General features: G+C 37.8%; 1 protein-coding gene across 8 annotated transcripts in view; it reads right to left on the bottom strand.

The window, feature by feature from the left end:
- Positions 1–14,972, bottom strand: part of LOC111417928 (CUGBP Elav-like family member 1) — a 207,176-nt gene that overhangs the window by 123,496 nt on the left and 68,708 nt on the right. For 4 of the 8 annotated variants that reach the window (XR_011642467.1, XR_011642468.1, XR_011642469.1 and 1 more), the window contains exons 1-2: positions 14,142–14,401; positions 12,543–12,575 (exon numbers count right to left, since the gene is read on the bottom strand). Coding sequence is in view for 5 of the 8 variants with exons in the window: in XM_071201611.1 (XP_071057712.1) it covers positions 12,543–12,575; positions 14,142–14,353 (245 nt within the window). In the remaining 3 variants the exon portion in view is untranslated. Of the gene's footprint in view, positions 1–12,542; positions 12,576–14,141; positions 14,402–14,972 lie in introns of those variants that run through there. The other 4 variants (XM_023050360.2, XM_071201620.1, XM_071201617.1 and 1 more) reach the window with 1 other exon arrangement.

The raw sequence follows: 14,972 nt of genomic DNA, 5'->3' as shown, positions 1-14,972 counted from the left end.
GAGTCTATGAAAAAAAAATACAAAAACTGCATTATTGGTTGATTATTGGATGAACTGTATCTTTTTATGTCTTTCATTTAATGCAACCTCTTAAAAACAGAGTTAAAATATGTTAAACAATTTTAATTATAGGTATATAATAATTATAGTAGTATACACAATTATATGTATATTTTATTCCTTTTTATGAGTATTACCGATATTACAGAGTAATATTGTTTTTGAAAAAACCCTAACAGATTACAATCTCTATCTGAGATATAAATATTATAATACAATGTATAATAATGTTTAACTCGTTCACTATTCCATCATTGCCCGACACTGTTCAACTTGTTCAAGTTTCAGAAACCAGGTGAGGTTGTGTTAAAAGAGGTAGGGTTTTTTCGTCAAGTTTCTTTACATTTTTAATGCATTGCTTTTTAATATTCGTTATGTATGGATCTGATGTATAAAAGAGAATCTAGAACATTTTCGTGCATGATGTAGTCTACATTTTTTGTAATCTTTATTTCGAGATTCCTCCGTGCATTTTCTGGTAGCTGTCCAATAGGTAAAATTGCAAAATGTCGTAATATTAATTCATGGTGAACGTATTCACCATGAATTAATATTTTATGTACAGAAGATGGCATGTAATACCAGTCATAATTTTTTTTTAATCGTTTCTATCGCATATTCTCCAAATTTTTCTAGATCTACCATAACACCGCCTGAAGAATTATATAAAATCGCTTAATCAATATTTTGTCGACACCGGTAATTTCTGCTGAAGAAGAAGCATTACAAAACAATCTTCTAGCAGTATTACCATCGTTTGTATTGCCACTTATTTGCTTTGACCAAAGCTTTCTTATCTTTTTTTAATTTTTTATTTTCTTCGGTAGTAGCAGACCACTTTCGGAAGAGATATGTGTAAAATCATCTCCATGCAACGTATCCAGGCATGTAGTGTTGATAAACCATAGCGAAATGCGTTATCATTTTCTGGTCTTGCTGCCACCTTTTCTAAATTATTTATTTGCCGTGGATTAGCACCGCAAATAATACATGTGGAACATGAAGGTGTACTTGTTATTATTTGGGCAACTTTTCCATCTATCATGGTGAGAAATATATCATGTTTGATTTGTATTGCTTTTCCTTGCTTTGTAAATACCGATGGACTCAAACTATCAATTTGGCTTTGTCCCTTTAGAAAACTCGATTAAAATTGATCGATAAAACCGCACAGAAGAGGGAACAGGATTTTGCCACACTACCTTACTAGTTTCTTCGTCAATTAATCTAATAGTTCTGTATGCCAAGTTTAAGCTACCTAACCTAAGAAAAGCAATATTGCATTCAACCTATGTATGTCGTCAGTAAACAAAAATAACATGTCCATGCATGACGTGGACTCTCTTAGTTTTCTGCTCATAACTTCTAAATAAGCAAATTTTGGCAGCTAATTTTTTTTATATGTTTTAAAGAAATAAATAGTCTTTAAAATTCTATGTATTTTGACCACCGCTAAACATCGCTAACTGCTAAAACTCCAGCCAAAGTTAAAGAAATCTCGATTACTTATTGATACCTGAATTAGGTTCTCCATTAAACAATCTTTTTGAGAAGATATGACGTTATATGGGTTTTACACTAAAACTTTACATTAGCAGTCTTTAAAAATCACGACAAAAGTAACCGAAATACGTGAAATCAGAGACATATAAACTTTGATAACTTTTTTTTACTTAAATACGTCATATAACAATAAAACTTATGTTAATTATTAAAATTTGATATTTTTACTATAGGATATATATAGGATCAGCAAACGACCCAAATTTTCCATAGTGCGGCGTCGCGATGCATTCATCCCTAGACACCACTTGATATTATGCAAATATTGCCTCTTTCCTCGAACGTTCAAGTTGTGGTAGCTGGCGATGAAATAGGGGAGATGTGCGAACTCCTGCCCAACCTAATTAAGGCCCCCCGCGTCATCAATCATGCTCAGATTGTTCATTGTTGGACGATTCCGACGGCGGGGACTGCCGAGTATATTTCATTAAAAAGCCATCGGAGACCCGGTGAATTGAGATGTAAAAGGATGCATAATTGAGTTATGGGTGCAGAAATCGATACTAGTAGGTAATGTAATAATTGTTAAATGTGCAGATTCGTTGTCGATATTAGTCTAGATCCGAAGTCCCGCCGACGTCAGCAAAGCGTTAGGTTAGGTGGGCAAGCGATCGATGTCGGCGTAGTAGATCTCCTGATTGTTCTAATTGAGCCGTCAGTGTTTAATTAAACCGTTTCACGCCGCCGTCCATAAATCTTAGTTTGCGAGCTTAGTTTCGAAATTCGTCCCTGAAGCCCCTTTTTGGAGGCAGCAAATCTCGCACGCTTTCTTACGGTCTACGAACGATTTTCGACCGATTCAGCGCGCGCACTTAATAAAACGCAAACATTGAACAACCACGTTGCGAAATACATACCACCCGTTAATTATCATATGCACACAGAGGGAGTGGGTGAATCGCCCAATTAAACAGAATCCACAGTTTTCCCGGTCGGTGCCCCGCATCGATTCCCCTATTTCTCTCGACAAGATGAAAATTATACGTCCACGTAACTGAGCAAGGGACATTCCGGACGTTAATTCCCGCTGTGCTTTTATTGTAGTCGAGTTGGTATTACGCGGAACAATAAATACAATGGAACTGTGGAGACACAAACCCATGGAATTCCTGATGTTCCTTTCGCTGATTATTAAGCGAACAATTAAAAATTGGCCTGCGTCTAGTACAAATGAAATTCTCCAAACTCCTACCGCTCGCAGATATTTAGTACGGGACGTGCTTTAATAATACGGCCACATCTGCTTACCAGGCAATTGTTATCGTCACTACGAAACTCACGTACGTGCAAAAGAATAGAAATAGAATGCGCAAGAGAATTTTGTTTTTCATGATCTATGTAAAAGTACTTTACCCCGTATTTTTCGAATAACCAAAAACATCTATAGACGTTATTTTCCAAGTATAAAATGAGGAAAACGTGCAAGTTTCCGTTATTTTTCTCTTATCCACAGTTAACACCTTATTAGCACAGGTATACACAGTTAATGGCCGTGTTTACTGCTACAGGATATCCTACGGAAAACTGCCTTCATCCTGCGAAAACACCAACGAACGAAAGGGACGTACAATGTCCCTTTACGACGCCATGTAAACTTCACAACACGCTCCCTAACTAGGTTAACACGAAAGTGAAAGTGTTATGCTACTTCATACTTTGCGTTCTTGTAATAACACTAAACAGGACCGTGGCGATTACCGTTTCCTATAACCGTCTAACAAACAAGTTTGGCTAAATGAGTTATAAAACGCATATATGGTTCAAACAAATAGTTATTTTAGAAATGACAAAAACCGGCGAGACGATAGCAACAAACTTTTTCCTTTATATTTCCATCTACTTCTAGGGCCCATATCTTTGTTATTTAGAAATATAGCGAAAAACTAAGCACACGATTGGAAAGCTTGGTCTTTTCTCTATCTTAAACCGAGTTTTCGTCCGCCGATATGTTGATAATAAGAGCAAGAAAAAATAAGAAACGTCGCGCTGCATTCAATTTACCTTAAAATTACCAAACTTCACGGCCTTGTGCAGCCGTTACCAGATGGAAATTTAATAAATGGTTTACATATTCGAAAAGAGCTGACCTTGGACTATCTTATTCCGAGAGAAGATTATCTTAAACCGCTATTTTCCTCCGCCGATATGTTGATAATGAGAGCAAAAAAAAATAAGAAACGTCGCGCTGCCACGAATTTTTGCCGCGACTAAACCACGCTTGGGTTAATAACTCTCTTATATGACGGGGAGAAAACTCTAGAACTATATTCATCTTATGAGAAATTTTCTGCTCTTTTCAACGGTATATAACACATCTCAATCACACGTTTGCACAATCGTTTTTCAGCCCAGCAACAAACTTTCCCCTTGTATTTCTGTCTACTTTTCGGTCCGATATTTTCGTTATCTAGAAAAATAGTGAAAAATTTGCAGCCGTTATCAGAAGGAAATTCAACAAATGGTTTACATATTCGAAAAGAGCTAACCTCGGCCTGTCTTATTTCGAGTTTTCATTTACAGACGCCGTCAATATCTGCCGTCTGTAAAAGAAACGCACCTGAAAGACAACCTACAGGTAGCAGAACGCAATCACTTCTTACCCTAACTTTCTTATTTGATGAAGGAAAAATTGGAACAAAGTTTTACCCGAGAGAGAATCCTAACTTCATTTCATGTTGACAGATAATTTTTCATTCACTCTTAATTTATTTAAAACCGTTTAAAAACATATAATGTGTTAATAAAACTAAAACTAACACTAGCACTATCACTACAACTAACACTAGACCTAGAAACTTTCGGGTTGAGCCGTGCAAAAATGTTTGACGTTTCGGGTGCCATGTTGCAACTTTCTTCAGAAAACAAGTTGGAAGCGAACCCGAAAGTTTCTAGTTCTAGGTCTAGTGTTAGTTCTAGTGATAGTTCTAGTGTTAGTTCTAGTTTTAGTTTTACGTTTAGAAACATGTTAAACTGTTCAAAAAGGAAAGATTATCTCATGTTACACCTATTTTATCAGAATCTGGAAGAATTTGAGTGATTTTAGACTCGAATTGTTGAATTGTGTTTTGATGGTTTTGAATCTGGTAACGTCACCAACTTTGCATTTTAACTCAGTTCATCAATTTAAAAAACGCGTTGAAACCGTTGGAAAGAGCAGAAAATTTCGCATAAGATGAATATAGTTCTAGAATTTTCACCCCGTCATACAAGAGAGTTAGTTATTAACCTAAGCGTGGTTTAGCCGCGGCAAAAATTCGTGGGTTAGGTAGTTCATAGTCAGAAAAAAGGATTGTGCAAACGTGTGATCACGGTGTGTCACACATCGTTGGAAAGAGCAGGAAATTTCCCATAAGCTGAATATTAGTTGTAGAGTTTTCTCCCTGTCAAATAGGAACGTTATTAGTGCAAGAAATATTTGCGTGTTTTTATCGGTAGGGGCTTTTTCAGGTGGGTTTTTCTTACAGACGCTGATAGATATTGGCGGACGAAAACTCGGAATAAGATGGTCCAAGGTGAGCTCTTTCCGAATATATAAGCCATTTATTGAATTTCCATCTGTTAACGGTTGCACAAGGCCGTGAAGTTTGGTAATTTTGAGGTAAATTGAATGCAGCGCGACGTTTCTTATTTTTTCTTGCTCTTATTATCAACATATCGGAAACTCGGTTTATGATAGAGAAAAGACCAAGCTTTCCAACCGTGTGCTTAGTTTTTCGCTATCTTTCTAGATAACGAAGATATGAGCTCTAGAAGTAGGTGGAAATATAAAGGAAAAAGTTTGTTGCTGAGCGGTTTGTTGCTATCGTCTCGCCGGTATGACAAAATTCTATTAAAAGTGTGATTTAAAAAGATACGGATAACGGCAGATCAGTGCGTCTACGGAAAATCAAGTGGATATAAAAAGGGGATCGATATCTTTTTCGGCCTGTTTTCTGCCGGAGGCGTTGGTTCGCAAATCGAATAGAATTCCGCGTTCGTCATCGGGATGGACGATAATTGACGGCGACGTGGTTTTCTATCTCCCCGCACGCTAAACTCCATTTGGTTCTGATGCGTCATTTCACGGAGCGTTCTCTATTCCCGACACGTTCTCAATAAATGTCAACCGTCATCCGAATTTTATGTTGCTCCCCTTTGCGCAAAAGGGCGCCATCAAAAAAAAAAACCATCACCACAGGAAGCTAGTCCCCAATAATTAATCTACGACGTGAATCGTATTAACTCCATGTATTAATAATTTATTTATTTAATAAATAAAGAAACACATACTGTCAATTATGGAAACGCATTGGAAAGCGCAACTAAATGTTTGCGAAAAGAGCAATGTATCACTCTAACATTTCGGTGGAATCAAATTCATGTTGTCTTGGTTTATCTTGCTTGTTTTTTATTTTTTTGCTTGCTTGTTATTACTACAGCTTTTTCACTAATCTGGCTGAAGATATGGAAGATATTCGCCTGCGTTGTTAAAATGTTTCGGGATGTTGTTGGACTCTGGTAAATCCCTAGAAGTTGGAATAACTGGGACGAATTTAGTCTCATTAGAGAATGCTGAGAGTTCCCGAATTCACGAAGAGCATCTACCTCGTATGAATGCGACGTATCGTGTTGTAAAATATCCGATGGTATAAATTGGCTACTTACGATTCATTGAGCAACTAAAAATCTGCATTTAGTTTATTTTCTAATTTATATTTGGTCTAAAAATTAACATAAACAGCAGAGCGCTAATTATTTTAAAAACAGAATAATTCCACCGCTTCCAGATTGTCTATCAACACTAAATATCTTATAGCTCTATACATATAACAGTTGACCATCAATCCTCGAATTCAACCACATCTCTGAAACAACCCGTGAGGAATAAATAAATAATCCCTAACTTTATCGATGTGAGCCAACACCAACCCACATTCAAATGAGCCAGCTTTGAGATTAATACTTCAGATTTATAGAGGAATTCATGTAAATGTAAAGTTTACTCATTAACTTTGTTTTTTAACAAAAAGTTGTTTGGCCTTAAAGGTACCTTTATTCCTTTGATATGTACATAAGCATATTATATTTTTCACAAAGTGATTTTATAAATTATCAAGAATAATTGGCCCAAAGTCAAAAGACAATCGATACTTCGATAAGTAACCTATAATTGGGACCTTATAAAGGCAAAATACAAAAGGCGGTCTCCACCCAAACGGGCGACCATCGACATCCAGAAATAATGAAGCCATCATTTTCCTGGAGGGTTGTTGTCTGGCGTAATAATTGAAAGGGGAGTCGAGGCTGCGCCGGTTGTCGAGGAAGAGAAGGAAACAGGGCACTTTATAAATTGGTCGCGGGGGCGGAAGCCGCGGCCGATTGTGCACCGACCGTCTTTGTGTCGCGTACGAATGGGTAGAAATCGCGCTTCCACCGTTCCTTCCGGGCGCGAATATGCACTTAGGAAGATTAACTAATTCGTGACGAGACGAACTCCTTCACTAAGAACCGAGTTGTTGAAGAAGCGACAGCGATAATTGTCTTAAACCGCTAATCCTTCCCGGCGGGATACTCAACTTGAGGGGAACCTAGTTAAGGACACGCGATGTCGATAGTGTATGAGAAACTTATGATGAATTAAAACGCACCTGCGAGGGTTGGGTTATCCTCGAGGGCGATAACCCCACTTTATTCACGACCGAACTTTAAATTTTTGGTGAAAGTGCAAAGTCGGATCAGGATTACTTCCTGGGGGAAAAACATGGGGGAGGAGAGTAGATTTAAAAAAAGTTTTCAAAACAATGTTAAAATTCTATTAGACAAATTTATTATGGAACTAAAACAAGAGCTAACACTAGACCTAAAACAAGAAAGATTTGGGTTTAGCCGTGTGGCTAAATCCAAATATATATACACTAATTCGAGTTGAAGGTAGAACGACGCGCTAGTCATTAAGCAATTTAAGACGCAACGATGCAAAGTGCGAAACGATGGTTGAGCAAAAAGCAGACTGTACTTATTCAAAATACATGCCGCGTTATAACTAAAAGACCTCTTGAACAATTGGGTACGGTGACGAGGAATGTCAATGAGGTCCTTACGCCGTACATTAATATTATGAATGTCCGTTCTGTAAGTAATTTTGTTGGTGAGGTAAGGTGGTAGCTTACTTGACACAACTTTATAAAGAAAACAACTTTCACTTCAACTCCCCCAGCTTATACAATACTCTCTGACGTCGGCGTATACCAAAAAACGAATACAAGAATTCTGAACTACCTGAATACGTCGCGCATCATCAGTCAACAGGCAGTGGCTGTAAATTGTGTCACAGTATGTAAAATTGGATAAAATTACAGACTAGCAAAGATTCTTTTTAATATCGGCGTTCAAGACTTGCCTATGAGCAAACAGCATTTTCAATTTTGCGTAAGCACGCCTGATCAGTTCACTTGTGTTACGTGTAAACCTTAAGCTGTCGTCAATGTAAAGACCAAGATCCTTGACATAGACCTTCCTCTCCAATTCAATTCCATCTACTCTATTTAACAAAAGACTATGTTTCTTAGTAATATTTAAAAATTTATCTAGATCTTTGTTTACAACTGCAACAGACTCTAGCACATTATATGAGCTAAAGCTGTGGTAAAGTTGTGTGTCATCCGCATAGATATGAAATTTTGAGCAAAAGCGGTCAAAGATCAACATTTGAGACGTATAGATAGTGAACAAAAGGGGACCCAATGTAGAGCCCTGCGGCACACCAGACTTTAATACGGCAGGATCCGACACATCATTATCAATAACCACATACTGACTTCTCCCGCACAGATAATTATTAAAAAAATTTAAGGCTGTATTATTGAACTCAATATAATGAAAAATTGCTAAGAGAAGTTGATGATTAATAGTGTCAAACGCTTTAGAGAAGTCAAGTAAAACCAAAACAGTAGCTGCGCCATTGTCCGTTGCAGACATAACATCATCAATAATTGTCGAAAGTGCGGTTGCACAACTATACCCAGGCCTAAATCCTGATTGGATGGAGGGCAGAATATGAAACCAAAATTCCCGACAAAGTACTTAAGATACTAATTGGCCTCACATCCGAGAAGGAAGAAGCAGTCGATGACTTAGGTATAGGAACAACTTTGGCAGATTTCCATTTCTCAGGAAAGACACCAAACTCTAAACAAAAGTTAATTACATGCAGGAGGTGGGAGTTATGTGTGGACAACAGAAACCCAACATCCTAAGGCTTATACCATCAATCACCACCACTTGACTCGACATCCTCGTCAAGATAATATTGATCTTAGATTCATTTACTTTTTGGAAAAAGAAATTTTTCACACCAGGTCTGACATTATTAGCATAAAAGTTGTGCACGTCCGGGTCGAAATCGTCCCGAAATCGAAGAAAAGTACCCATTCAAAGCTTCAACATCTCTCAAACTCGTCGATAGGCAAGGTTTTTTTTATTGTAAATATTCAACTTGCGCAGCTCCCTCCACAAATTTTGAGTGCTCCCAATTCTCATTTGCTCAGTTAAGTAAGCTCTTTTTTCACACTTAATTGCATTAGTCGTATAATTCTTATAATAGTCCCAGTGAGCTACATGATTAGTGCGTTTAAATTTATTTAAAGCTTTGTCGCGCAACGACATCATCAATTTTACATTATTGGTAATCCACGGACTAGACTGTCTAGGAATAATTGTACAAATTGGCGCATGTATATCGAAAAGATTGGAGATATTACAGCTCAAGAAATCGGCCATATCATCCACACTATCCATGTGAAATATTAAATGCCAATCAATGTTGGCTAAATAAATAAATAAATAAATCCCTTTATTTATATAATGCTTACATGCATAGAAAACAGTCAAAAAAACAAAAAACCTTTACAATTAAGTAAATAACATTAATTAATTAATTATAATACCAATAAATTTACAAATTCAAATACAAAAAATCTAGTACAAAATAAAAATAAAAGATGTTAATAAACATATTTCTTAGTGGGTTGAAATATTTTCAAGAAAAAAATCATCTACCCTGTAAAAAGTTTTCGCGATTAAGAATTCTTTCAATCTTTCTTTAAATACATGTGATGGTAGCGCTTTCCAATCAAACGGTAAGTAATTGTGCAGTTTTATACAAAAATATAAAACACTTTTCTGTATTTTAGAATAATTAGTCTTCGGTGGTAGTAAAAATAATCGTTCAGTGCCTCTCGTTTGATGTTGATGAGATAATTCATATTTTGAGAAAAATTCATGGTAATTAGTTATAACAAAAAGTGCACATTCTAGAATAAACAAACATGGGAACGTGAGAATATTTTGTTCTGCGAAAAGAGCTCTACATGAGTCACGCGGACCTAGACCGAAAACCGCTCGTACACATTTCTTCTGAAGGATAAAAAAAAAGTTCCGAAGTTACTGCATTTCCCCAGAAAATAACTCCATATCTCAAACGCGATTCAACACACGCATAATAAACACTTAAAGCGACTCTCTCACCTACACATCGTGAAGCGCAAAACATGTTCTGGATAAACTAGTTGTCAACCCATCAATGTGTTGACTCCAGGAAAGGCGGCAGTCTATCTTTAAACCGAGGAACGTCACCTCCTGTTTATAGGTGAGTAATTGTCCATCTCAGGTGTTTTATTTGCAAAAATCATAAAAGTTGATTTTGCTATATTGAGCTGTAGATTATTTCCTAACAACCATTCGTTTAGTTTTGTTAAATTCTCTCTGGCCATTCCTAAGACCGCTTCTTCATTTTTTTCAGATACAACAGAAGTTGAATCATCCGCAAATAATACCAGTAAACTATTAAGTACATCAGGCCTTCTCATTGAGGGCAATGAGAAGGCCGACAAGCTGGCCAAAGTGGCAGCAAACACGCCCTTCATTGGACCCCAACCTGGATGTGGACTACAAAAAAGCCACCTAAAACAAATAATCAACAACTGGGAGGCTTCAAAGATAGCCTTACGCTGGAAAGAACTTCCAGGTCACAGACAAGCGAAGAGTATGATAACTCCGTCGCAAAACAAAACCAAAGAGGTTTTATGCCTCAGCAAAGGGGATCTAAGAACGCTCTCAGGCTACCTAACCGGCCATGTGCCCCTAAAATACCACCTCTTCCACATTGGACAAGCTGAGGATCAAACTTGTCGACTATGCAACGACGAGTCAGAAACTGCTGAACATATACTGTGCAATTGCGTCGCCAGAGGACGTCTAAGGCACAACGTCTTCGATAAAACTCCCCTGTTACCTACCGACATAAAGGTTCAAGACCTTAGGACAATACTAAGGTTCATTAAGGACCTACATTTGCCCTACACCTTTGGAGGGCTAAAGTTACAATAGATCTTATAGGTCGCGGTAACAAGAGGGGCCGCCCTCCTCAGCCCGGCAGCAATAATAATAATAATAAGTACATCAGGCAAATTATTAATGTACAGAAGAAACAAGAAAGGTCCCAAGACTGACCCCTGAGGTACTCCCTGAAATACTTCTTTCCACTCAGACCTAACTTCTCCTCCCGAATCGCTGTATGACATAACACACTGGCTTCTGCCGTGTAAATAGGATTTTAACCAATCAAGGACAACGCCGCGGAAACCCATTTTTTCCATCTTATTCAGAAGGATTTCATGATTCACACAGTCGAATGCTTTTGTTAGGTCCATAAAAATACAACCAGTGATATCATTTTCATTGATAGCTGATGTAATTTTATCAAGTATCTGAAAAATTGCACGTGACGTTGATCGTCCTTTTATATACCCATTTTGGGTAACATTTAATACTTTGTTTTTAATTACAAAATCCATTATTCTTCTCAATGCAATTTTTTCAAATATTTTTGCAACATTTGATATCAACGCAATAGGACGATAGTTTGAAAAAACCGATCGATCTCCTTTCTTATACAATGGTTTAATTACTGTTTTTTTAAGGCTTGCTGGAAAAACGCCCATAGAAAAGGACAAATTGATAACATTACTCAATGGTCATCAGAAGCGAACTTCAATAAGGCCACCGGAATTTCATCAAAGCCTACCGCTTTTGTATCATTTAAAGATTGTATTGTTTTTTGAACTTCTATTGCATCACTTAAATAAAATGCGAAAGTTTTAGATATTGATCCCGAGAAAATAATTCATAGTCGAAGAGTCTATACGAACGAAACGACACTGGCTTCCCAAGTTGCACCTCAGCCTTCAATTTTAATTCACAAAACGTCAGGCAGTGATCCGAAAGTTCAATCACCTGTGAATCCATGATCGAAACACACTCAGAAACAGCAATGATATCGAGGAGCATGGAATTATGACCTATTCTTGTCGGTTTATCAACTATTTGAATCATATCATAACTATGTAAAATTGCATTGAACGCGAGAACATTACTCTCATTTATTAGTAAGTTCAGAAATAGAAAATATGTTTGCATACTATAATTTAGGTAAAAGTGTTGTAATGGCCTTTGATAGCTTTAGTTTAAAGTTGGTATCGTGTAACTTAGGAAACCGATAGTACCGACAAACGGGTCTTTTTCTAACGATCGATTTATCCGTCGGCCACACAATTAAACTTTTACGTGCAGGCGCGCCGCGATGTAGAAATTGGAACGGTAACGGAACGGACGCCGACAATCAATTATTATTAAGGGGGAAAACTTCCGCTCAAATCTAAAACGGATATCCGGCCCCGGACGGAAAAATTTGTCGCCGCGCCGATTTATACGAAAAGTTTCATCGTGGGGAGTCAAGACTCTGAATTACACGTGAATTCGCCCTCCAACTCAAGCGAATTTTTTACTAATAAAAATTTTTCAACATTTTTCTTTTGTTGCCATTTACCAAATGCATTGTTGGATAATGCTGACGTCGATAATGATGCTAATAACGTACTCACCCGGATGTGTCCGAATCCTCGCTGACGTCAGAACTGTAACAAGAGAGAAGAGATGTTAAATTGGTGTACAATGCAATTCGACGTTGCTGTTTTGCACAGAAAAGGGATTACTCGCGTGTAGCGTCGCGACGCCATGCGTCCGCTCTGCCATACAGATGGGCGATTAACGTCCGTTGCGGTTGACACCAATTAAGTGCTAACCGGATATGGGACGCTATTACGTATATTCGCGTTGACAACAAAGTTAAAATAGCCATCCGCTATAGTTTAAATTCACAAATTGAATACTGATTTTGCTTTGTCTCTTTCTTCTTGACGCTAAACCCAACTGTGAGAGCTATTGACAGGATAAGGAATCAATAAAACCAACATTAAAAAAATGTAATCCTTACAATGACGAAGAAAATTTTTCTTTATTGTTACTGTATTTTGTTCGGGAGTATATAGAAAGGATTTGTGCAGATGGAGGCTGCTCCACGTTCGCCCGGCTCCATCTCGTCAACGTGGTAATCTGACAGCGAACGGGGCATCTCGTATGCCGTTTAATCCCCAAAATGGGGCCGCGGCTCACTACCTGAAACGCGGCCCCGATCGCATTTATCAGAAAACGCCATTTGTTTGGCCCCTAAGAGAGATATGAAAGAACCGCCATTTTGCGTCTATACATATATCAATTCGATTATTATGATGATGGATGAGATCGTAATTTTGATAATTTGGTTCTTTTTTATGTTCACACACAATAATGTGTTCAGTATTAATCAAATTCTATGTGGAATGAAATGAATGTGCCGAGTTGATAACGCCTCTGAAAAATTAAAAGCTACACTATACACTGAAAAAATCTCTTGTTTTTCATGCAGTACGAAAGCCGAAAGGGAGAGAAATGTTCAAACAATGCGATAGGTCGACAAAATGCCTGTGTTGGTTGGAAGCTAGAGTGTCCATGATGGATTTTTCAACTATCTTTTTCAGGTCTGTATATTTCATATCTTGTACATTCTGTGGAATAAATTCAACCACTAAGCCAATAGAACGATCGATAAAACCACATCAATTATTTAATGATGGGGGAACGGCAGGTTAAAGAAATTGTATAGAAAAGCCGATTTGGTCCCAGAAAAATAACGGGAGCCTCTTCTGCGGTCGTATAATTTCCCCTTGATAATAACCCCAAGTTCGTCGTTCGAATGGCTATTGTTTGCCAGTAAATAATGGCTTAAGAGGATTTTTAATGTCGATTGGCCGACCCGTATTTCGAATCAATAAAATATATGATTTCAAACTGGCTTAGGTCCGCTATTGATATAAATTGCAGGTATATGGACTCTGATAAGGACGGTATATTTTGAGATAAATAATACAAAGGATTCTAACCACCCTTTACCAAGGAAGCCGTGTTTTATGTAGGAATATGGGATCCCGGGGTCGATCCAAAACAAATCGCGGTCCGTTTCTATTTGAGATGGATCTCTTTATTGGAACTGAAGGACATCAACCGAAAAAAGGGTAGTTATTTATTATAAAATCGATTGAATCGTAAACTTAAAGCTTTTCATTCTTGTATAAAGTAAAGATTGTATCAAATATTAAACAAACCTCATGTTAACGGCGGCTTGGTGTAAAACGTAGAGCGCGTCATCGGCACAACCCTCGTCGTAGTAGTCATCGCACGTGTCCCACATCCCGTTAGGTGCGCTTTGCGTGTTCTGCCTGAGCTCATTACACTCGAAATTTTGGTCTCGGAACGCCTCAAGCTGACCGCAACTCAATCGCCATTTACTTGAAATTTTGACAAATTTGACGTACATTAAAGGAACAATAACACAAACGCCATTACAATTCACTACGAAATTTTGACACCAATTTTGACAGACGCCAATACTGACCTTTACATTGTCGAGTTAATACGATCGTTATCGAGAACTGATCGTCTATGTCAATAAATAAACTTTTTTAACGTTTTTACACCTCTATAACTTTTGACGGAAATCGCGCAAACTTGGATCCTGTGTTAAGACCGGCTACGGCGAGGTAAGGTTTAGATTGGCAAGTTTTGAGCAGACCACACGTAGCCACTTAATCTGTCAGGGTCAGGTCATAAACCGGCGCTCTAGGAGTAGTCGTGTAAAGTTCCCGGAGACTGGAAGGCCTTTATGGCCGCCCGAGGCGTCTCTAGACGTCGACCTGGCGACTTCCTGTACAGAAATTACCGTGAAAACCGCGAACGCCATCTTCTTGACTCTCAGTGTAATAACTCGTCGCGAATATGAACCTTGATAGCTAACGTATATAAACACACAGTATTTCTGTAACTTTGCGGTAATAATTTTCTTTTGCCGGAATGTACAGGGTGACTGGTACATAAACGTGAATATTGAAATACGTTCTTCTAGAGCTCACTTGTAATTGATTAAGCTAAATATGCCT

This window comes from Onthophagus taurus, chromosome 2 (assembly GCF_036711975.1).
Source record: "Onthophagus taurus isolate NC chromosome 2, IU_Otau_3.0, whole genome shotgun sequence".
Classification (NCBI taxonomy): Eukaryota; Metazoa; Arthropoda; class Insecta; order Coleoptera; family Scarabaeidae; genus Onthophagus; species Onthophagus taurus.
This window is presented reverse-complemented; position numbering and strand designations above follow the sequence as displayed.